Source organism: Balaenoptera physalus (assembly GCF_965194825.1).
Source record: "Balaenoptera physalus genome assembly, chromosome: 21".
Classification (NCBI taxonomy): domain Eukaryota; kingdom Metazoa; phylum Chordata; class Mammalia; order Artiodactyla; family Balaenopteridae; genus Balaenoptera; species Balaenoptera physalus.
The window spans coordinates 20,542,220-20,566,708 of NC_138902.1; the positions used below are offsets into that span (position 1 = coordinate 20,542,220).

A 24,489-nucleotide genomic window follows, 5' to 3' on the forward strand; every position below is an offset into this window, starting at 1 on the left:
GTCTCTTCAGAAGTTGAGTATCTGGGTACAATGCTAGAAGGGGCAAGGGATGGGATCAATGCCATTTCTGTTGTGGGTATCAGGGCAGCTTTCTTTGCTTCCCGATCTGCCCTGTTGTTCCCTTGGGTAATTTGAGAAATTCCTTTTTCGTGTCCGCGGCAGTAAATGACTGCTACTCGTCTTGGTTTTTGAACCGCTTCTATGAGATGTAGGCTCTCAATCCCATATTTTATAGGGGAATTTTTGGCATTCAAAAGTCCTCTTTCCTTCCAGATAGCTATGTGGGCATGTAGAACAGGGAAGGCATATTTTGAGTCTGTTTATAAATTTATAATTTTTCCTTCCCCTAGGGTTAAGGCTCGGGTTAGAGCTATCAGTTCAGCCTTCTGGGCTGAAGTGTTGGGCGGCAAAGGTTTCACTTCTGTGACACTATGAGCGCTCATGATAGCATACCCTGCCCTCCTGACCCTGTCCTTAATAAAGCTACTGCTGTCCGTAAACCATTCTTCCTCAGGGTTTTCTATGGCTTGATCTGTTAGATTAAACCTACAGGCATAGACCTGGTCAAGGGTTTCGAGGCAGGAACGTATTAGTTCTGGGCTGTCAGCAGGCATCCGTGTAGCTGGGTTGAGGGTGCACCAAGTTTTAAGGGTTACCTCTGGGGAGTCGAGGAACAAAGCCTGGTACTTAGTAAGGCAGCCTCCAGTTAGCTAATGGTGGCCTTTGATCTCCAGGAGCCCTTGTACTTGATGGGAGGTCTGGACTTCCAGTGGCTGTCCAAAAGTAAGCTTGTTAGTTTCTTCCTATAACGCAGAGGCAGCTACTTCCCGAAGGCAGCCAGGCCAACTTCTAGTTGTTGAAAAAATAGCCTATAAGCTGATGAACTTCTCCAGCTTCTGTATTAAGACCCCCAGGGCTGAACCCTGCTTTTCAGCCACATACAAGATGAATGGCTTTTTTCAACTGGGAAGACTCAGGGCAGGAGCTTTCGTGAGGGCCTGTTTGATACTATTAAAAGTTTTTTCCTGTTCCCCAGTCCAAAGTAATGGTTCTGTATCTGGGCCTTTAGTAGCTTCACACAGGGGCTTAGCCATTAGCCCAAATCCTGGGATCCAGATTCTGTAAACTCCTACCATGCCTAAAAAGGTACAGAGATGTTTTTTTTTTTTGTCTTTGGAGCACTTAGGCCTAATATAGCTTGTTTTCTGTCTGGAGATAGTTGTCTACTTCCAAGGTTTATAATGTATCCCAGGTATTTAATTTGTTGCTTTGAGATTTGTGCCTTTTTCTGGGGACCTTGTAACCCCGGGTCCCAGGGAAATTAAGAATTTCAGTGGTGTTCTGATCTGAGGCCTCCATGGAGGGGCTACATGTTAATGTATCAACATCTACATACTGTAGAATAGCCCCTTCCTTTAGGTGTATTTCCCTTAGTTCCTTTCCTAGGGCCTGGGCGAACAAGTGTGGGCTGTCCTGAAGCCCCTGAGGCAGTACTGTCCAGGTGTATTGCATCTGGCCCAAGTGGGAGTTAGTCCACTAGAAGGCAAACAGATACTGTGATGAGGGATGAACTAGGATGAACTAGAAGACATCCTTGAGGTTGAGCACAGTAAACCATTTAGCATCCTCGGGGACCTGGATTAATACGTTACAAGGATTGGCCATAAGGGGGTGTATGCGAACCACAGCATCATTTACTGCTCTGAGGTCATGCACTATCCTATGTTCTCCATTTGGCTTCACAACTGGCAGAATAGGGGTGTTACATGGAGACTGACAGGGCACGAAGAGGTCATGTTTTAAGAAGTTATCTATGAGGAGTTGTAACCCTTTTTTTGCTTCCAATCTTATGGGGTACTGTCTCTTGTTAGGGTAAGTGGCTTCTGGCTTAAAGCTAATTTTTACAGGTTGGGTGTTTATGGCCCTCCCAGGGACTCCTTTGTCCCAAACTGGTTCACTGGTTGGAGAATATGGCTGGGAACAGGCCCTTGCTCTTCTTGTTGATCTGCCTTAGTCAGGGTCAAGATAAGGGGCTGCTTGGGGCCTCCTAACCGTAATATGGCCCCAAGGGAGCCCAGAAGGTCTCTCTCCAATAGTGGCACAGGACACTTAGGGACAACCAAAAAGGCATGTGAGATCAAACACTGTTCAAATTGCCAAGCGAGAGCCCAGTGAAGCAATGGGTGCGAGGCTTTCCGTCAACACGTCACTGTGCAGCTTTTAGAGGAAAGGGGTCCAGCGTGAGAAATTAGGCCAGAGTATGTGGCTCCAATATCAATTTAAAAATTGATCTTCTTACCTGCCACATCAAGAACGACCTAGGGCTCCTTGATGGAGACAGACGTCTCACGGGGGAGAGCTGCCAGAATCCCAGGGCCACCTCAGTTGCCCAGCACGGCCATCTCAGGAGTGGGGGCCCCTCTTCCCTGTCGGGGCCAAAGGCAGTCCCATCTCCAATGACCAGTCTGCTTGCAGACTGGGCATGGCCTGGGGGGCTTCTCTGGCATTCACGGGCCCAGGGGCCGGCTGACTTGCATTTGGAGCACCCCCCCTTGTTGGTCTTACCTCCAGACTGATGGCTGAAGCTTCTTGGCCCCTTTGGGTTGCCCTGAAGTTGCAAGGTAACTTCAGCTTCAAAGGTGTGTCTGACAGCAAGGCCTATCAGTTTAACTTGCTTGAGCCTTGGCCTGCCTCAACTCACGCCGAGTTCTTTCCTCCTCCTCAGTTTGATCTCGATTATTAAATACCCCAAAGTCCACCTCTAGGAGTTTGGGCATGGGAGCTTGTGGGCCTAATTGTAACTTTTGGAGTTTTCACCTAATATCAGGGGCAGACTGTCTGATAAAATGTTGTCCACGCAGGGACTGACCCTCAGGAGTGGAGGGGTCTATGTTAGTAAATTTTCTAAAACCCTCCACAAGCCATCCCTGAAAGAAGGCTGGGTTTTCTTCTTTCTCTTGGGTCACTTCCCTGACCTCTTCATAGTTGATAGGTTTTCTAATACATTTTCTCATTCCTTCTAACAGGCATTGAATCACGTGGTTCCTGGCCCTCGTTCCCCCCAGGGACTTATAAGGGGGATCCTGATTTGGGACTGCGTCCCCACCCATATCATAAATGTTGGGTTGGTCCCTGGAGAGCTGGTCAGCGTGCCCCTGGGCTGCTGTCCAAATCCTTTGCTTCTTTCTCCTCATGGGTACAGCAGGTAGATAGTACTATTTGGACATCCTTCCAGGTTAAATCAAAGGCCAGGGTTAGGGCCTGAAATCCTTCAATAAACCTACTAGGGTCTTCAGAAAATTGGCCCAGCCTTTGTTTGCAATGGGCTAAATCGGTTAGGAAGAAGGGCACGTGTACTCTGATTGTGCCTTCGCCATTTGCCACTTGCCCAAGAGGGCATATTCTCCCTGATCCTCGGTGATAGGAAGTCCCACTACGGGTTACCCCTGTGGGACTAGCTTTTTCATCCTGGGGTACCAGTGTGTATAGAGGGGCATAGGGAGGCGGGGTTTGGGTTTGGCCAGAAGGATCCTGAGAAGCAAGGGTACTTGTAGGAGTAGGAGAGGCTCGGTTTCCCTCCTGAGAGTTTGGGGGAGTTAAATGAGGACCGTCTAGAATGTCGAGAGAATTCTCTGATTCTCCAGGCCTCTTATTACCAGAGCCGCATAGAGCAGGATTCTGGTAAAGGGACACGAAGGCCTGGACATAGGGAAACTCAGTCCATTTTCCCAACCTACGGCAATAAAGATGCAGTTGCAAGATGGTTTTATAATTTAGAGGCCCATTTTTGGGCCATGTTTCTCCATCCCCCAACATATAAAGGCCAGGCAGTCTTATAGTAAAACTTAAGCTTTTTCTTTCTTAGCCCGTCGAATTTTAAAAGCTTCCAGTTCTTAAGGACGCAGCCCAGAGGTGTTTCTTCTGGCTTAGAAGGGGATCCTCCCATGTTGAGCAAGCTGCAACCAAGGACTAAGAGGCTCCCCTAGCAAAGGAATCCGGTGTCCTGGAAACATTCACCAGGAGGCTTTAATTTGGAACGGGTCCAGAGTGTCCCCTAGATCCCCATCGACCCTGAATCAGACGTCTCTGGTTGAACTTAGTTCCTTGCGCAGAGAAAAATGTTGCAGTTGCCAGGGATTCCTTGGGGAGGATATTTTGATTATATAGTCATTATCCTATGATTATTTTTCTTACACTGGGGTGTATCCCCCGGGACCAGGCGTCTAAAAGATTCAGAACCCGGCTGCATGGACTCAACCAGCCCAAAAGGCTGGTGCGGAAGAGCACATGGGCGAACTCGCAGAGTGAGCTGCACCCAATAGGGGTGGCTTAGATCACTTACATGGGGGCAGTCTTCCAAGTTGTCTCTGGCCAATCATCTTGCTTTTGCCCATATCTGGCCTGACTCAGGGTCCTTCTTCGGGCATCACACGCATCTCTCAGTCTAGATGGATTCCAGCACAAAGGTTTCTGGGAGGCTGGCAGGACGTATTATGGGCTGGCATCTCCTCCCTCCTTTGGCCCCTCCCCTAGAGTTGTGTCATCCCAAATTCCTTAGGGGATGGCTGAGGACTTTCTCTGCACATGTGTCAGGCTGAGAAATCCCATTGACCACAGAATGAGGAAATTGTGGTCTCAGGGCCCAATGCTCCTCCTGGCATCTTATCTCAAAGTGCCAGCAGGAGACTGTCTGCAGCTGCTCAGCCTGGAGCCCACCTATCTCTTACCTCACTATTACAAAAGGATTCATTACTTTGCCAAGAGGTTTACTAAAGACTGTTATTTCCTCATAACAATTTCCTGAGGGGGAAAAAAATCTATCATCATTTAACCGTTAAATTAGATAGGTGAGAGGGGCTGATCTAATTTAAATGCACCATGCATATAGAAAACAAATAAGATCAGAGTTTAAGAAACATGTTAGCTCAATGAAGAGAAAAAATGTGAATACTGATAAACAAGTGGCAGAATTAAATGAAAGGAAGAAAATGAAAATAAAAGGTAATACTTTGAAGTCTTAATTTACCCTCCATGTCAGTGCTCATTAAGAGGTAAATTTCTATTTGCCCAAGATCTGCAGAGAGCATTCTGACTCTGAATGGTTCCCTGCTACCACAACTCTTCTTGGAGGATTGAAAATGGGTACAAAATCTTTCCAGATTTGCTTTTAGAAAAACCACTGTCACATTCAATATCAAAATCTTTGGATGGTCTTGGATGTTAGCCTAAGGAGTCTGGCCTTTAGTCCACAGGAAAGGAACACCATGACCCAGGGATGTGCTTTCAGATGATAAATCTGAAAATCAGGGAGCCCTGAGGAGCAAGGATGTCTGTTAGGAGAGACTATAACAGTCCGAGCTAAAAAGTAATAAAAACCTCAGTTAGCAGAATTAACATGAAAGATAGTGAGAAGAAATTATTTACATAAGATATCATAAGAGGACAATATAATCACAATGTCAGGAAAAAAAAAAAAAGGAGAGGGTTAGGGGGAAATGCCATAGAGACTGAGAATACTATGGACTGAAAAGGATCAAACATTAGGAAAGTAAATAAGGATCTGATTGTGGATACTCTAACCTAAAATAAATAGCCTTCTTCAAGAGAAAGTTTTACCTTCAGGACAGAAAGAAAGTGAAGTATGATGCATATTCACTTCGGAGAGATCCCTAGAGCAGGCAGAACACCCAGAGTATATTCATTACATTCTTGCTTTAATGTGAATACAGGACAGTCAAGCCAAGAGTGAACTCTACATTTAAATTCATCCTAAAGGACCCCAAGAGTTACCATAGGGTTTCCTTACCTAGGGTCAATCTTCTTTTTACCCCTTTCTGAAAAGGAAAACACTAATGATATTCTTTAAACCCTATTTTCCTATATTTGTTTTCTGTTTATATTGGTAGGACAAACATTATTTCCATCTACTCTGACTTAAAAACACATTTCATAACACGAAAGTTATAAGCTTTTCACTGAGAAGACAAATCAGGGAATAAGGCTCAGGGAAGCTTTCTTAGCATACATATAAAATGCCTCCAAGCAAAATACATAGGAAGAAGAGCTAGTGAAAGTTTCTTCATCAGTAAAATGAAAAGAATATGTAGCTTACTGAGCAGTTACAAGGATCAAACTAGATTACTTATATGAAGCACCTACGATAGTCCTTGGCATATGATATGGGCTCAAAAAGTATTTATTATTAAGATGACTTTTTAAATTCCTTAATACTCAAGTTAGTCATATAACTAGTGAACTAGGCAGAATTCAGATAAAAGACTCATTTGTTTTTGTTGTTTGTCAATTATTAAGAGTTTATGTCCCCTTCAAGTAACAGTATGGAGTATAAAAATATTAGAAGAATTAGTTTCTACCTTCCTCAGTCACTGATTATATAACATCACACTTGACTGGAACCAAAGCTAAGCAGAATTTGAAATATGTTAAATATACATTAGAAGGAAATAACTTTAAAAAATAAAATACATTTTTTAAAAAGAAGAAAATAGTTACTAAAATTTATCAACCATGAAATTCTCACCTTGTCTTCTGGACAAGAAATTGCTTCAGATCTTGAAGGATGTTTCCTGTTTTTCGTCCAACTTCTAAATACAAGTTTGGTCGATCAAAACCAGTACAGGTAATGTGAGGATCCGTCAGTTTTAAGCAACGTACAATGTCTTCTCGGATTGAAGAACTTGCAGTAGCCGTCAGTGCAACAATTGGAACCTGAAATAAGTAAAAGTGATTTTTAACCAAGGGAAGGGCTCAATAATTCCCAACATCTACTGCCTCTTAGAAAGAGACTGGAAGACAATTACAGGAGGAACACAGGAACAGGGTTAAAAATGCAACTTTAAAATTATTCTCTTTCAAAGAAGAGAAAAACACTTTCTTCATACTTATTTCTCAGCCTTCTGAGAAATCATTCAAATAAAACACTAAATTTGTAAGATTTCTAAATGCAATCTACCTTATTAAATTAAGTCCATTTATTAACTATCTACCTCTCCATTTATTATTTTTACATTTATAATAGTGCTGGTACAAATGAGGGGTATGTTATGTCTTATTTTTCATTAATCTATCATTCACAAATTATAAACCCTTCATTCACTGAAAATCTACCTATACAAAGCCCAAGTCTTTTTTGTCTCCTATATTAAATATATTGGTCGATGGCTTTTCAGATCTATTGTAAAAGAAAAGCTCTCAGTGATCTGGATAACCTCTCACCAGTTTTAGTGGGTTAATCGTGGCATACTACGTAAAAGAAAAAAGGAGAGAATGAAACATCTATTATTAACTGATTCCTTGAGCAACCGAGTCATGTTCTATTTTCAATCTAGCGAAGACTTCTTGACTGCGCTAGCAGCCAAAGCAGGAGGCACAGCAGGTACCAGGAAAAACATGAGCATGTGATCTTTCAGAAATTCTAAAGTGGGATAACAACACACCTCCCATGAAACTAGATTTAATATTTCTGTCACTATTATCAAAAGGAGTTCTAATCAACTATGCTATTATTTCATAATCAGAAAAATTGTTCCTATATCATTAGCTGCTCAATATCCAAGATTACAACTTTCTTAATACTCTTTTTAGCTTATTACAAATACAGTAAATAATATCCTCATAACATAGTTCTTCAGACACAATACATCTACCTCACAAATCAGTTTAAGCAATTATCGTATATACATGAAAATTTAAGTGCAATTTGTAAAAAAGCAATTACAGAATTTGAAAAACACAATTTATTAAAAACTATTTTTACAATCAATATAGCTTTACTGAATTAAAAATTATCTCAAAGCTTATGTAAAAAAAATCAATTAAGTTTGGGAGTAATTTTTAAATGGGAAAAAATTATATCAAAATCAATGTGACCGGGGCTTCCCTGGTGGCGCAGTGGTTGAGAGTCTGCCTGCCAATGCAGCGGACACGGGTTCGAGCCCTGGTCTGGGAGGATCCCACATGCCGCGGAGCAACTGGGCCCGTGAGCCACAGTTGCTGAGCCTGCGCGTCTGGAGCCTGTGCTCCGCAACGGGAGAGGCCGCGATAATGAGAGGCCCGCGCACCGCGATGAAGAGAAGAGTGGCCCCCACTTGCCACAACTGGAGAAAGCCCTCGCGCAGAAATGAAGACCCAGCACAGCCATAGATAAATAAATAAATAAATAAATAAATAAATAAATAAATACTTAAAAAATATATATAAAAAAAAAAAAATCAATGTGACCAGGTAATTGGCATTTTTGTATTCTCTATCCTTAAATTCTGTGAAATTATTTTTAAAATACCCCAAATTAACTTAATTGATTTTTGGCTTAGAATCAGACTGTTCTCTGAATTTAGAGAGTGTCTGCCTAACAACTTATATATGAATATGCCAATTTATAAAGAAGTTACTTTCTCTAATCAAGGCTTAATATATATGTATATACCTGCTTTATGTCTTAATAGCAAATAAAAATATCTATAGCAAATATATGGCTGAGAATAAGGGAAGTTGAAACACTGAAGTTCTTAGGACATGCATATTCTCACCCTCACAACAACAGAGTTCCATCAATGTAAGTGCGTTACTCAAACAATTTACAAATGCACTAAAAAATGCTTGTTGTTTAACTGCATACACACATAAAGACAGAATTTTTCAGGATAGAGACTATAAGAAAAGAGGGCCTGGTTTGTTTCTAAGCAATATAATGTATGAGTGGACGAGCAATGTTTTTGTGAAAAGAAGGAAATAAGCGCGAACCATAACACATTTTGAAGAAGTTAGTAGAAAAATCTGGCAAAAAGCAGCACAGTGGTGTAAAAATCTCGTTTAGAATCAATTGTCTGAGTTCAAAGCCTGCCTTTGCCACTAACTAGATGTGAGATTTTGAGCTGTTTATTTTTTTTACACATATATATATTTTTGGCCACGCCACACGGCTTGCGGGATCTTAGTTCCCTGACCAGGGATTGAACCCGTGCCCCCTTCGGTGGAAGCGCAGAGTCCTAACCAGTGGGCTGCCAGGGAAGTCCCTTGAGCTGTTTATTTCACTCTCTAAACTTTGGTATCCTCATCTATAAGATGGCTGTAATAATAGCAACAACCTCATAAAGTCACTGTGAAGACCAAATGGGATAAAAGGTCTAGTGTGCTGAACACAAAGGTCTAGTGTCTAGTAAGCACTCAAGAAGTGTCAGCTATCACTGATATTACGGCAACAACTGAAAAGAATTCTACAAAAGAACTGGAGAGACATGGCCACTACTCCCAGACTTGCCACTGACTTTGGAAAAGGCTAACTTCTCTTGGCCTCAGTTTTTTCATCAAAATGAGATGGAGAGGGCTACAGGATGTTAACCTCTCTTCTAACTTAAAAATTCCCACTTTGCCACTAGAAACTCCTTATTCTAGTGACATGCTAACAGGAAAAATCATTATAAATTCCCTCCTTTGCCAACGTTCTAGAAAGTCACAGTTAAGAATGTTGCTTCCACAACTTAGAAAACAGAATAAAGTAATGGAATGTATTAAACTTAATGGAACAATATTTACTTTCACTTCAGAAATGAACAGAATATTCTCCCTTAGAATCTTTGGTGCTTAAAAGTTATAAACTACAGTGAAGTGTAAAAACAACACACAGGCTGGTTAGGAGAAACATGTCCATACAGCCTGGTTTGCTGGGATACTCTCAGTTTATCCTGTCATCACAGCATAGTTATTAATAGCTTGCACCTTTTAATTTTCAAAAGCAAACTGGTGTGGGTGATAAATTACCCTGTCACTCAGTTATATCAAGTTCTTAACTCATGAAACTTGTTCTTTCAGTTGGCAAATCTTGGTTTCTTTGGTAATAAGTGCCAAGTTTGGTTAAAACAAGCAACAAAATGTAAATTAATCTTGTGACTATAAATTTAGGAATGCCTTAGACATGTACTTCAATGGTGTCACAGCTATGAATTCAAAGAACTATATCTGCTTCTAAATTTGGGTGGTATAGTTAATCTATGTACTCTATAATATTATGCTTCATTCATTCATTCATTCACTAACTCCAAATAGTTCCTGAGTGTCTACTATGTGCTGATCTTTGTGAAAGGGCTGGGGAGAAAGTAATGGGAAGATCCAACATGTCTCACATTTCCCACAGTTCCTCTTATTTGAATTTCATAGACTTTTAAGGCTGATGTAAAGCTTTCTACCTGGCTGCTCTTTCTTGAGACTCATTTTGTCAGATTCTCTCCAAATGGGAATCTTTATGCAAAATGAGTTAATGATTTTTTGCTATTTTTGAACTTACTGAAATAATATGGTGTGAAGCACTGTGGGTTTATGCCAGTTGTCCCAGGGTGATAGTGATTAGAAGAAAAAAAAGCACTGAGAACAGTGAGGAAAATGAGAGTCCTACAACCACCAGGTGGCATTTCTCACCACTTAGCTAATAAAGAGAATTCATGAAAACATTAAGGGAAAAAGGTTTTCTCAGCCATTGCTTGACGAACATCCTGTGCTACAGTGAATCATCCCAAGAAATGAAAAGAATCTAATGGAGTCCACAGCCTGACATAATAAAAGACTTAATTCAACACTGAAAAGTGTTTCACAACTGCATAAAACATTTAAAACTCCTCTAACACAATCCTTCTAGAATCAAAGGCCCAGGAAAGGATTAAAGAAAGCAATCTTCCTAGTTTCTAAAAGCTTACTTTAAACCGTTCTAAATTAATAGAAAGCAGTCCTCAAGGAACCTGAGCCTAGTGACTTTCACCATACAAATATCTTCTTTCTCTATACAGGTACTATTAACACTATTAATCTTTCTATATTATTCATACTGTTCCATACACCATTTATTGTTTGGTACTATTGCTTCTACTTTTATAGGTAATTCTGAATCTAAACTCCTTTACTGGACTATGTGCTACTTTAGGGCAGAAACTATTTTAAACTTCTTTCGAATCATTTGCTTTAGAAACTAGCATAGTGTCCCACTGTGGAGCACTGCCCAGCCCTACCACTCACTGCCTGTGTGGGAAAGTTACTTCTCACATTCTCAGCTTTCTCATCGAAATTCATTTATTCATTTACCCCATTACTTATGGAACACTCACTATGTGCCAGGTACTGTTGTAGATTTTATACACCAAATCAGCAAAAAACCCTCACCACAAAGAATATTCTAGTGGGGACCCACAGGCAATAGACAAAGTGTATTATTAATACATTAAGTTAAACAGTGATAAGTGCGATTTTAAAAACAGGAAAGGAAAAAATAAATAAATAAATAAATAAATAAAAATAAAAACAGGAAAGGAATATGAGGAAAGCTGATGGCTGGGGGATAGGGGTTAATTTGAAATTTTGAATATGGTGGCCCAGGAGGCCTAAAAAAAAAGGTAATATTTCAGCAGACTTGAGAAAAGTGAGGGATACACCACATGAACTACCCAGGGGAAAATTATTCAGGGAGAGGGAAGAGTGGGAACAAAGCCCTAAGGTAGGAGCACGGTTGGCACCTTTGAAGAATATCAATGAAAACAAACAGTGAGGCTAGAAGCCAGTGAATGAGGAGACAAGTAGCAGAGGATGAGGTCAAAGAGAAAATAAAGTCCAGATCATTTACGATATGTAGTGTCTTTATTTAGAGTGAAATGGTCTGCAACCAGAGGGTTCTGAGCAGAAGACATGATCTGTCTGACTTATATTTTCAAAGTATCGCTCTGGATGCTGTACTGAAATAGACTAAGGAGGGTGAGAGTGAAAACAGACCAACCAGGAGACTGCTGTAGTAGCCAGGTGAAAGGAGACGGTGGCTTGTACCAGGGTGGTAGCAGGGATCAAGAGAGAAGTGATCAGATTCTGTACATATTCTGAAGACCTCATGAGATTTCTTTAGTGTTTAAATGTGGGGCAGACTGTAAGAGAAAAAGAAGAGTGGAAGAAAATTCCAAAAATCTTGGCCTGAGCACCAGAAGGATGCAGCTGCTACTCAATGAGATGGGGGAGATTGAGGGAAGAGCTGTTCTGGGATGGGGAGAATATCAGGAAGTTAAGAATAGCTTACGTTTCAGATGCCTGTCAGGCATCTAAGTAGAGAGACGGTGAACAGGCAGCTAACGTTTATGTAAGAGTGTGTGTGTGTATATACGTATATTAATCCATAAAATGATTAAAATAAAAAATAGTAATAATAACAGCAAATGCTAAAAAGGAGGGAGAGGAACTGAACCACTCATACATTGCTGGTATCAATTCAGGGTGAGGATATAAATCTGGGAGTTGTCAGCATATAGATTTTAGTTAAAACCATATGTTGGATGAAATGACCAAGGAAGTAAGTACAGAGAGGAAAGAGAACAGGTCCAACGACTAAGGTTTCAGGCATGCCAATGTTAAAAGGGCAGGGAGATGAAAAGAAATAAGCAGAGGAAACTGAGAAAGAAGAGATAATAAGGAAGGAAGAGAACCAGAGAGTGTGCTATCCTACTGGTAAGAGAAGAACTGTTTCAAGAGGAAGGTAATGAAACTAGTGGGCAGTGGGGAGGGGCGACATAGGGGTAAGGGAGTGGGAGGTACAAACTACTGGTAAGATAGGCTCAAGGATGTATTGTACAACACAGGGAATAGAGCCAATATTTTGTAATAACTGTAAATAGAGTGTAACCTTTAAAAATTATATGAAAAAAAATTTTTTTAAAAAGAAGAAAATAATGAAGATATTTATGTTGCTGGATTGTTATGAGGGTTAACCAAGATTAAAAACACTGACCCAAGGCCAGTCCCATAGTTGGAGCTCAATTCACATTACTTTGATTCTCTTCCAATATATCCTTACTAAGTGTTACATTCAAGTTTTTTGTTCATTTGTTTTGTTTTATTGTAATGTCTGCTCCAATCAAATCTTTATGAGAAGAGCTAACAAAAAAGAAACCATATTTAAGATAGCTCTCAAAAAGCACGCTTAATAAGAAATGAGGTTGAACTAGATAATCTATCAAAAGAATAACAAATAATTTCTAATACTTTTTTTTTTGGTTTACTCACATAAGCCAGTTCCAAAAGGTGACAAACCATACCATTCAATTTATTTAACATTGTTGAAATAACAAAATTATACAAATGGAGACCAGATTAGTGGTCACCAGGGGTTAGGGTTAGGGGTGATGGGAACGGTGGGTATGCCTGTAAAAGGATGGCTCCAGGGAGCCTATGGTAATGGAATAGTTCTGTACCTTGATTGCAATGGTAGTTATACAAACATACATATGAGATAAAACTGTATAGGACAATATACATACATACCATACACACTTATAAAACTAGTGAACTAAGAACAAACTGTAGCAATGTCATATACCTCCTTGATACTATACTACAGTTATTCAAGATATTACCACTGGGGAAACAGTACATAGAACATTCCTGTACATTTTTTTTTTTTACAATTGCCTGTGAATCCATAATTTCTCAAAATAAAAAATAAAATGGATGCGAATATTATAAGTTTTTAAGCTCTTTGTATAAAATATGCCGTTCATATAGAACACTCATGTAAAACTTTCCTGTTCTTTATAATTAGGAAAGAAAGTGTGAGAACCAGAAAAAGTTTGCCAAGTCCTGCTCTATAGTATTCCTCAATAAATTACATGCCAACCTTAGAAAGAAGTCAAGGTTAGAATTTTTTAAAAAAATCTTTCACCTGCTTACATCATCCATTTGCCCTTTCATAGAGAAATCTTCAGCTTTTTGGCCATTCCCCAATCCTGGACTCTCCCTTGGTAAGAAAGTCATTTCAAGACATTGCACTTGGCAAAGCTTACCGATGGGAGTACTGCCTTTATGGAGCCCAAAGTTCTGAATGAACTTCTAAAATCATGTCCCCACTCAGAAATACAGTGAGCCTCATCCACAGCAATAAGTGTGATACCTATAAAAAAAGAAAAATATGTAAATGGAGAAAATAAAGTTCAAAAAAAGTAATACACGCATCTAAATTGTTACCACCATCTTCATTAGAATATATAAATATTACAGAAAGTAGTATAAATAATTCAAATCAAAGTATTTGGTTCATATAAAAATATAAGCATAAATAACATCAGATAACACCAAAAATCATTATTGAAAATAGGCAAAGGGAGATATATGGATAAAAGGCATATGGATAAAAGAGAGAAATATATATTTTTCAAACAACATATTTATTGAATTTTAACTTTCATCATTCTTCCTCAGAGAAATTAGTTACTTACTATTACTTTGTCCTCAAAGCTATCACTCATTTGCAACGATAATGCCCTAAAAAAAAGAGCTGTTCTATTTCTCTTTGGTAATACTTTCAATTTTATCTCATGGATTAGCTATCAAAAGAGATAGAGAGGCTTCCCTGGTGGCTCAGTGGTTAAGAATCCTTCTGACAATACAGAGGACACGGGTTCGAGCCCTGGTCTGGGAAGATCCCATATGCCGTGGAGCAACTAAGCCTGTGCACCACAACTACTGAGCCTGTGCTCTAGAGCCTGTGAGCCACAACTACAACTACTGAGCCCGTGTGCCACAACTACTGAAGCCCGTGCACCCAGAGCCCGTGCTCCGCAACAAGAGAAGCCACCTCCGTGAGAAGCCCGCGCACCACAACAAAGAGTAGCCCCCGCTCACCACAACTAGAGAAAGCCCGTGCACAGCAACGAAGACCCAACACAGCCAAAAATAAAATAAATAAGTAAATACAGTAAAAACAACAAAAAAAAGAGAGATACAAAGACTCAGCATATTTCATACTAAGATTAAATGCATCACTGTCCGTGACTGATCACATATTACACTGCAGAGTTCCTCTGTAATGCCAGTTCTGGAAGACGGATGACATCCACGTTTTCTAATATAAAATGGTAAGGGAAGAACTAAATCTCATTACGTACAAAGTAGGTAAGAAGGAATGTACTTTGTTCTCTTCCCCTAGCAACGCCTCTACTCTGCCCTCACGCCACATACCCACACTGAAACAGAATCAACAGTGTGTAGTAATGCATTTCAGAAAAGGGCTTTATTATATAATCATTCACTAAAACGTCTTCAGGTATTTCAAAGTAGTGACAGTAGTGCTTTTGCCCTCGATCACCAAATTAATACTTAAGACAAAAATAACTTTTCCCTTCAATGGGGATGATCACTACTTGATGCTTATCTGAGAATTTATAATGTTTTGCCACTAGTGAGATGATTAAAAACATGTGCTCTAGAGTCAGACTACCTAGATGCATAACCTGGCTTACTATTTATATTACCTTAAGCATGTTACTTAAGCTTCCAAGTGTCAGTTTCCCACAAGTATAAGGTAGGTAATAAAAGTACCTAACATTTTTTAGTTACTCTGAAGATTAAATTAGATCATTCACGTAAAATGCTAAGATAGGGGCTGGCATAAAAGACAGCTCAATAAAAAAAAATAAGCTATTATTATTATAGTTATTAAATTCCCACTATGTTCCAAACACTTTTCTAGGTATAAAATGATTAGTAAAATACAATCCATGATTTTGAGGAGCTCACAATTCTAAAAGAGGAGACAGACAAGCAAATAATTACAATTCATTGAGATTACCAAGTACAATGAGTTGGAGAAGAAAAAGAAAGAAAGAAAGAAAAAAAAGAAACCTACTAAATATGAACAAATACAGGTTGATCACATCAAATTTCTATTTCCTGAGTGGCTGGGACAAATTCAATGTTACCACTATACTTATTTGGGTTTAGAAACTACATGACCCAGATTTTAAATTAAATAAATTAAAACAAAGATGACAGCTCCTCCTTTATTTTAAAACCTTCCTTATAATTATAGGTTTGACTAACTAGCTTATTTTAATAAGAATTTTTATTTATTTATTTATCTATTTTTATTATTTTATGTATTTATTTATTTTTGGCTGCATTGGGTCTTCGTTGCTGCATGTGGGCTTTCTCTAGTTGCGGTGAGCGGGGGCGCCTCTTAGTTGCGGTGCGCAGGCTTCTCATTGCGGTGGCTTCTCCTGTTGTGGAGCACGGGCTCTAGGCATGCGGGCTTCAGTAGTTGTGGCACATGTGCTCAGTAGTTGTGGCTCGCAGGCTCTAGAGCGCAGGCTCAGTAGTTGTGGTGCAAGGGCTTAGTTGCTCCGCATCATGTAGGATCTTCCCGGACCAGGGCTCGAACTCATGTCCCCTGCATTGGCAGGCGGATTCTTAACCACTGCGCCACCAGGGAAGTCCAACTAACTAGCTTTTAATGGAGTTAAACTCTGCCCTTCACAAGCAGCTGAGGCAAGCTTCTGCCAACCTCCACATTAAACGTGCAAGTCCAAGTGTCTGCCCAGGTCCAGGACATATTTCATTTTGGCACACCTGTCATTCAAGCCTACTTCCAAAGTTACAAGACAATTACAGTTGTGTTTGCTTTTAAGCGGTCTCTATGTAAAATTCTGTTTGCTGCTTCTGTTATAAACCCATATTACTTAAATAATAACACATCATAAAAATCATAAATCTTAATAGCTAAATGTCAAACTATTGTACAAATAAAATTCTAAGTATATTCACTGCTGCAAGCGTTTTACAAATTCCTGCAAATAAAAGTTAAATAAAAGTATTTCAGAAAGAATTTATTCTATTTTGTTCAACATTGACAGTCAACCAAAAAGAGCATTTTCATCCATTTTATGCAGAGTACGCAGCTCTAATAATTGCAGTGTTCATAATTTAATCCTTTAGAAAAAATTAAAATAGAGAAATAGAACTACCTGTCAAAAGGATCTAAGTCAATACTGGATTAACTCCACCACAGAAACAAAACAAATACTAAAATGGAAAAAAACATATCCAGACCACTATGGACATAGACCCTAACTTTTGCAGTAAAACCATGGAATTTATATATCTAGGGTTGTTGGGTTTAATCGAAAGTGAAATATTCATAAGAACTTCATACAACCTAATAGGACACACACCAAATTTGTTTTCCATTTAAGGCAAAAATATAACATGCCAATAGGGGAGTTTAACAGCTGATGGATGCAATTTTTGATAATATATTTAATCAAATGCTAATTTCTGCCCTCATTCTTTTGTTGATATTTAACACATATTAAAAGATAAGTATTTGTTTTCACTATATTGTTAGAACAATTGTTAAATGCTTTCCTAGAGTTATATGCAAGTAACCATTAAATGAGACACTGCAATGTTAAAAAACTACCTGTTAGGAATTATTTTAATATATAATTATAAAATGAGGTCATATTACATTAGAGAGCTAAGATTGTTTGGTTCAACTGAATGTTTGAAATATGTGCAATTACAATAGAAGCCATGACTGCAACTCTTGGATAGCTGAGCCTAACCATCAAGAAGCGAAAAACCGACAGAAATGTTTTAATCACAAAAGAAAAAAAAATGATACCAGCTTTTAACTAATTCTATATTTACATTTTCTGGACACAGGCTCTGACTTACTTTATTAATCATACTCACTGATAGCAAATAATCAAAGGTACTGTGGTTTCCAACCTGACTACACATCAGAATCAGCTGTGAAAAAACTACAGCTGCCACAGCCTCGTGCCAGGTGCATTAAATCACGATTTTCAAGGTTTGAGGATCTGACATTTTTCTAAAGTTTGAAAGGTGATTCTCATGAACAACAAGGGTAGAGAACCACTACACTGACTTAATTTAGATTCAGAATATGAAAAAGAGGAAATTATAATCTCACAGAATCTAAGATTCAATATTTATTCAACAATACATTTAAATGCCTACTATGTGCCAGACACTGCACTCGGGAAATATAAAGAAATAAGAACGGCATTTTTCCCTGAAAAGTTTACAGTCTAGCAGAAGAAAACAGATATATAGACAGGTAATTACAATGCAGGAGCCTAATTTCTATGGCAGAGGGAATTATAGAATACTTTGGGATAGGACAGGAGAGACACCATGTTGGAGAGGCAGAAATTTCCTGGAGGAGATAAGGTTTGAAATAAACTTTAAGAGAAGTAAAATCAGGTATCCATTCATAAGTTTAACTTTAAAGAATATCTCAATTTAATAAATACTTATAACGATTCTATCATACCACTTACCAATATTAGCCTGCAGTTGCTGGAGTAGGTCCAAGTTACTTGAACAGAATTCTGGAGTTATGTACACAATTCGGTATTTGCCTCTGTAAAAACAAACAAACAAACAGGAAATATAAAAACAATCACCCAATGAATACACCTGAAAACCGTAACACCTGATAATTTTTTAAATAATGTATTATGCCACTTATTAAAAACAAAATGAATGTTATATGTATGTAGAGATGCACATATTCTGGTTCTTTGATTTCACTTCAATGCATCAAAACAAACGTTGGCAATACCAGCCAGGGAGTACTCAGCATAAGGTGCCATTAGAAGCCAGATTCTGATTTCCAGCAGTCTAGCCCCAAAACCACAGTGGCTTGAGTTAAATGATCAAGCCTAGAGTAAACCTTTTATGTGTTAGCAATCCACCCATTATCCTACCCTTGACTCCCATCTCCATGATTAAATCCATAGCACCCATGATTCTCCTGTGTACTCTGCTGTCTTGCCTACATCTTCTTGGGTCAGGGACAGACAGCATATGAAAGTCAAGTCAGTTAGTCTCTGTCCTAGAATTTGGGGGTCTAACCAAGAAACAACCAGTCAGTCTCCAAGTGGCAAGACCTGTAACATGTTAAAAAAAAAAAAAAAGAAGCTGCAGAGCAATCTATTTTGTGACTAGAAAAGCAGAGAATGCTCACCTCCTCAGAGAGAAGAATGAGGAATACACACAGAGGCTATGGATAAAAAGAAAGCCCTACTGTATTTTTAATACCCATTCCAGTCTCTTCCTGAGGGCTGGCTAATTTCTTTTCAGAGGGGTCCACAAGACATTCTTGTATCCTTAATATAAAATTCAGTATTTGCTTAAACTAATGTGACTGATTTCTCTTCTGGGCAGATAGAATCCTAATTAAGACAATGTATGCAATAAAGGTTAGGGCTAGGGCAAAATTTGTATAGAGCCTCTTTTCCATTCTACCAAATGAAGACATAGATCAAATTAAATAAAATGAAACAATGTTCTATATGAAAAGACTATGAAATATTTAATCTACTGTGTGCTAGGCATGGTGCTTTCACTAGGAATTGGAACAAAACAATTAAGAACAGAACAGATACACTTTTAATCTCATGAAATTAACTCAGTAGTCTAATTAACACAGGAAATCGTATAAATAATTAGTTCTGATGCCAGACTATTCAGGTTTGAATCTCGGTTCCACCTCTTACAAGCTAAGTGATCTTAGACAAGTACTTAACTTCAGTGTGCCTCAGTTTCTTCAGTGTGCCTCAGTTTCTTCAGTGTAAAACAATGATAAGAATTATAAAGACAACTAATTCTTAGATATCTAGACTCAAGGTAAACCCAATCAAATCCCAGCTGGCATTTTAATTGAAAAGGTGATATTGAAATACTTATGGAAATACAAAGGACCTAGAATAGACCAAAAACAAAAACAAAAAATTTCTGAAAGAACAAACGTGGAAGACTTGTACTACCTATTTCAAGGCTTATTATAAAGCTATAGTACTCAAGACACCAATCCAGGCAGACAAACAGATTGATAGAACAGAAAATAAAGAGTGTAGCAATAAACCCACATATATTTAGTCAATTTATTTTTCACAAAGGTGCAAAAGAAATACAGTGCAGGGCTTCCCTGGTGGCGCAGTGGTTGAGAATCTGCCTGCCATTGCAAGGGACACGGGTTCGAGCCCTGGTCTGGGAAGATCCCACATGCCGCGGAGCAACTAGGCCCGTGAGCCACAACTACTAAGCCTGCGCGTCTGGAGCCTGTGCTCCGCAACAAGAGAGGCCGCGATAGTGAGAGGCCCGCGCACCGCGATGAAGAGTGGCCCCCGCTTGCCGCAACTAGAGAAAGCCCTCGCACAGAAACGAAGACCCAACACAGCCAAAAATAAATAAATTAATTAATTAATTTTTTTTAAAAAGTTAAAAAAAAAAAGAAATACAGTGCAGAAAGGATAGTCTTTTCAACAAATGGAGCTGGAAGAAATGGATATGCCTATGCAAAAAAAAAAAAAGAATTGTAATCAATACCTGGTACAATATACAAAATGTACACAAAATGGGTCATAGATCTAAATGTAAAACATAAAACTATAACATTTTTAGAAGGAAATAAAAAAGAAAATATTTGTGATCATGAGTGAGGCACCAAAAAGCAACAGCAAAAGCAAAATTCATAAAACAACAAATTGACAAACTGGACGTTATAAAAATGAAAAAGTGATGCTCTTTAAAGGAACTGTTAAGAGAATGAAAAGAGAAATCATAAACTAAGAGATGTTTGCCAACCATATACCAAATGAAGGATTTATATTCAGAATATAAAAATGACTATCAAAATTCATAAGAAAAAAACAACAATAAGGAATAGGCAAAAGATGTAAATAAACACTTCCTCAAAGATATACAGATGGCTAATAAGTATATGAAAAGATGCTCAACATCATTAGTCATTAAGGAAATGCAAATTAAAAACACACTGACGGGGCTTCCCTGGTGGCACAGTGGTTGAGAATCTGCCTGCCAATGCAGGGGACACGGGTTCGAGCCCTTGTCTGTCTGGGAAGATCCCACATGCCACGGAGCAACTGGGCCCGTGAGCCACAATTGCTGAGCCTGCGCGTCTGGAGCCTGTGCTCCGCAACAGGAGGGGCCGCGATGGTGAGAGGCCTGCGCACCGCGATGAAGAGTGGTCCCCGCTTGCTGCAACTGGAGAAAGCCCTCGCACAGAGACAAAGACTCAACACAGTCATAAATAAATAAATAAATAAATAAATAAATAGAAAAGAATGTGAATTTCTAAAAAAAAATCTGACAAAAATATTACAAAAGTAAATTTCAGACTTATCTCTCACGAACATAGATGTAAAAATCTTAAGCGAAATATCAGGAAACCAAATCGAGCAATAAAAAAAAAAAAAAAAAAAAACACACTGACATCCTATTAGAATGGCTAAATTTAAAGACTGGCCATACCAAGTGATGGCAGAGATGGGGAGGAATTGGAACTCTAAGACACTGCTGGTGGGAATGTGAAATGGTACAACCACTCTCAAAAAAGTCTGGCAGTTTCTCAAAAAGTTAACACAGACTTATCATATGACTCAGCAATCCTACTCCTAGGCATGTACACAGAAGAACTGAAAACATATGTTCCCATAAAAACTTATACACAAATATCCATAGTACCATTATTCATAACAGCCAAAAAGTAGAAACAACCTAAATGTCCAGCTCTGATGAATGAATAAATAAAATATGTTATGTCCATACAATGGAATATTATTCATCCACAAAAAGAAATGAAGTACTGATAACATTACACTAAGTGAAAGAAGCCAGACACATAAGGCCACATCCTGTATGAGCCCATTTATATGAAACGTCCAAAATAGGCAAATCATTGAGACAGAAAGATTAGTGACTGGAAAGGAGTGAAGGAGAGGACAATAGGGAGTGACTGCTTCATGACATGGAGGTTTTGGGGGTGGGTTCTGAAAATGTTCTGGAATTAGATAGTGGTGATGGTTGTACAACATTGTGAATGTACTAAAAGCCACTGAACTGTACACTTTGAAAATAATTAAAATGGTGAATATTATATTCTGTAGATTTACCTCAATTAGAATAAAAAGGTTAAACATATATCCACTACATGACCCAGTCATTCCACTCCTTGGTTTATACCAATGACATGAGAATATATGTCCATACAAAAATCTGTATACACTGGGACTTCCCTGGTGGCACAGTGGTTAAGAATCCACCTGCCAATGCAGGGGACATGGGTTTGAACCCTGGTCTGGGAAGATCCCACATGCCGTGGAGCAACTAAGTCCATGCGCCACAACTACTGAGCCTGAGCTCTAGAGCCCGTGAGCCACAACTACTGAGCCCACGTGCCACAACTACTGAAGCCCGTGCGCCTAAAGCCTGTGCTCCTCAACAAGAGAAGCCACCACAATGAGAAGCCCACACACCACAACGAAGAGTAGCCCCCGCTCACCGCAACTAGAGAAAGCCTGCGCACAGCAACAAAGACCCAATGCAGCCAAAAATAAAATAAAAAATAAAAATAAAGAAATAAAATAAAAAGATATATAGGAATGTTCATAGCAGATTAGTAATTTTCCAAAACTAGAAACAGCTTAAGTGTCCATCAATAAGGAAATGAAAACACAACTGTGGTAATTTCATATAATAAAATACCACTGATTTTTTTTTTTTTAAACTACTGATACATGCAAGAACATGGGGAACTGTCAAAACATGATGCTGAAGGAAAGAAATCTTAAAAGAGTTCCCATTGTATGACTTCATTTATACGAAGTTCTATAACAGACAAAAGCATGGTAGAAAAAATTAAAACAGTGGTTCACTTTAGGATGGTGAAAAGAAGGACAGACTGGGATGGAACATGAAGGAACTCTCTGGAGTGACAGTAATATTCTATATCTGGCTAGGAGTTTAGGTTACATATTTGTATGCATTTATTAAAACTCAGTAAATGTATGTGTGTGTGAATGTGTATTAATATATATGCATATACATGTTAATACCTATATACACACACCTCTGTGTGCCTGAGACATTATTCTTGTTAGGAATTATGTCATGACAGGATTGGTGGGGCAAGAGATCTAGAAACCAGTCCCCACTCAGCCATTAATTCATTAGGTGACTTTGGGCAAATTCTTTTCTCTGGGCCTCAGTTTCCTCATCTGTGAAATGAGACAATACTAGATACTCTCCAAGTTCTCTTCCAAAACAAAATTTTATGATTCTATCATAATAATGCTAGCCTTCCAGTCCAAGAACTGAACATAACAGATTTCTTTGAGTTTGAAAGATTTTTAAATTAACAGTTCCATAAATATACTATAAAAAGGAAGTATATTTTTAAATTATGGATATTTTGCCCATGCATTAAATAAAAATTTTTTGTGTACAAAATTTTCCCACATACCACAGACACTTGACCACATGATCAGAAATCATATAAATTACTTACAATTTAATATCCTCTAGAACATTTTTTGACTGTGCTGATCCAAGAAAGCAAGCTGGAATGTTGGACATTCTGTAAGAAGAAAAACAAATATTCTGGAACCATGTGCACACTACAAATATCACCTTCATTTTTAAGTGAGAAAGAACAAAGAAATATAAAGATGTACATCCTCGTCTTTGCAATTTCTTTTTGTAACTCACTAATTTGATAAATAAATTCCTTCAAAGGCTGTATTAGAAGACAGGCTGTTAAGGTGGGTTTTCCAAAAAGACTGCAGCCTCAGATTAAAGAAATTAAAAATTTTTCACAACTAAAAACTACACGTCCATGTATATACTTCACACTAGGCTAAAGAAGGGTAACCAAAAGAGAAAAGAATTTTGTGATATGTAGTGTAAACTGGCATAAAATTTGCTTTTTAAAAAATTTTTTCAGGGCCATCTGGTAGCCTTGAATTACAGAGAACTCAAGAAAGAAGATAAGCTCTTCCACTAAAGTGTCATTTATTACTAATAAAGACAAAGCAACACTTTTAGCAATGCGTTACTGCGAACTAGATTTTAACATACATGATAAATCAAATATTTCCTTCACAGGAGGAAAAACAAAGGGTGGTAATGTGGCAATGAAAGCATGACTCACTCAAGCTGGAGCACTTGGTCTTCCATCAAAGAAATAAGGGGAGAGATGACAAGGCCAATCCCGCCTACATAAACAGGTGGATACTGGAAGCACAAACTCTTTCCATACCCTTAAAATAAAAATAATACATTCAGACAAATAAAACTAAATCCTTGGTACTTTGATTTCTTCTTACGATGTACTTGTATGAGATGAACAGTCACTACTAATGTGCTACCTTCCTAAGGGTTAATTCATGCATAAATTTGAGCATCTACCCTCAGCTCACTCTCTTCTATATTTTACACCATTTGTATACATATTTGTATTTTGAGAGTTTATGGAAAGACTAAGCATGTCAAAACCTTGAAGTTTTATTTTTTAAAGGATTAGATTACTTGCTTAAGTACAACTTACCAGTTGCCATGACAACAACATTATCTCTTCTTTCTTCCAGTACAGAATGAATCACTTTCCACTGAACCCTGGAAGATGGAAAGCAAAAAGCTGCTCTGTTTTACTAACAAGAAACCCAATGGACAAGTTGAAATCCATTTAATTTTTTCACTTCCTCCAGAATTTTGTTTACATTTTTGAGCTTCAATAAAAATATATGAACCGTGGAACTTGAAAACAAAAGCCCCATTTGACCAACCTCCCATTCAAGCTGACTGAACAACTAGGACTTCTGTTCATATTTGTATTAAATTTTATTA

The 24,489-nt window shown here is 38.5% G+C and overlaps 1 protein-coding gene across 9 annotated transcripts in view; it reads right to left on the bottom strand.

Annotated features, from left to right (window-relative positions):
- WRN (WRN RecQ like helicase) overlaps nucleotides 1–24,489 on the bottom strand; it is a 124,091-nt gene that overhangs the window by 50,848 nt on the left and 48,754 nt on the right. For all 9 annotated transcript variants that reach the window (XM_082444595.1, XM_082444594.1, XM_082444593.1 and 6 more), the window contains 6 exons: nucleotides 24,191–24,258; nucleotides 23,795–23,903; nucleotides 23,153–23,221; nucleotides 18,120–18,202; nucleotides 13,824–13,930; nucleotides 6,542–6,729 (listed from right to left, as the gene is read on the bottom strand). In XM_082444595.1, coding sequence (XP_082300721.1) covers nucleotides 6,542–6,729; nucleotides 13,824–13,930; nucleotides 18,120–18,202; nucleotides 23,153–23,221; nucleotides 23,795–23,903; nucleotides 24,191–24,258 — 624 coding nt within the window. The remainder of the gene's footprint in view (nucleotides 1–6,541; nucleotides 6,730–13,823; nucleotides 13,931–18,119; nucleotides 18,203–23,152; nucleotides 23,222–23,794; nucleotides 23,904–24,190; nucleotides 24,259–24,489) is intronic.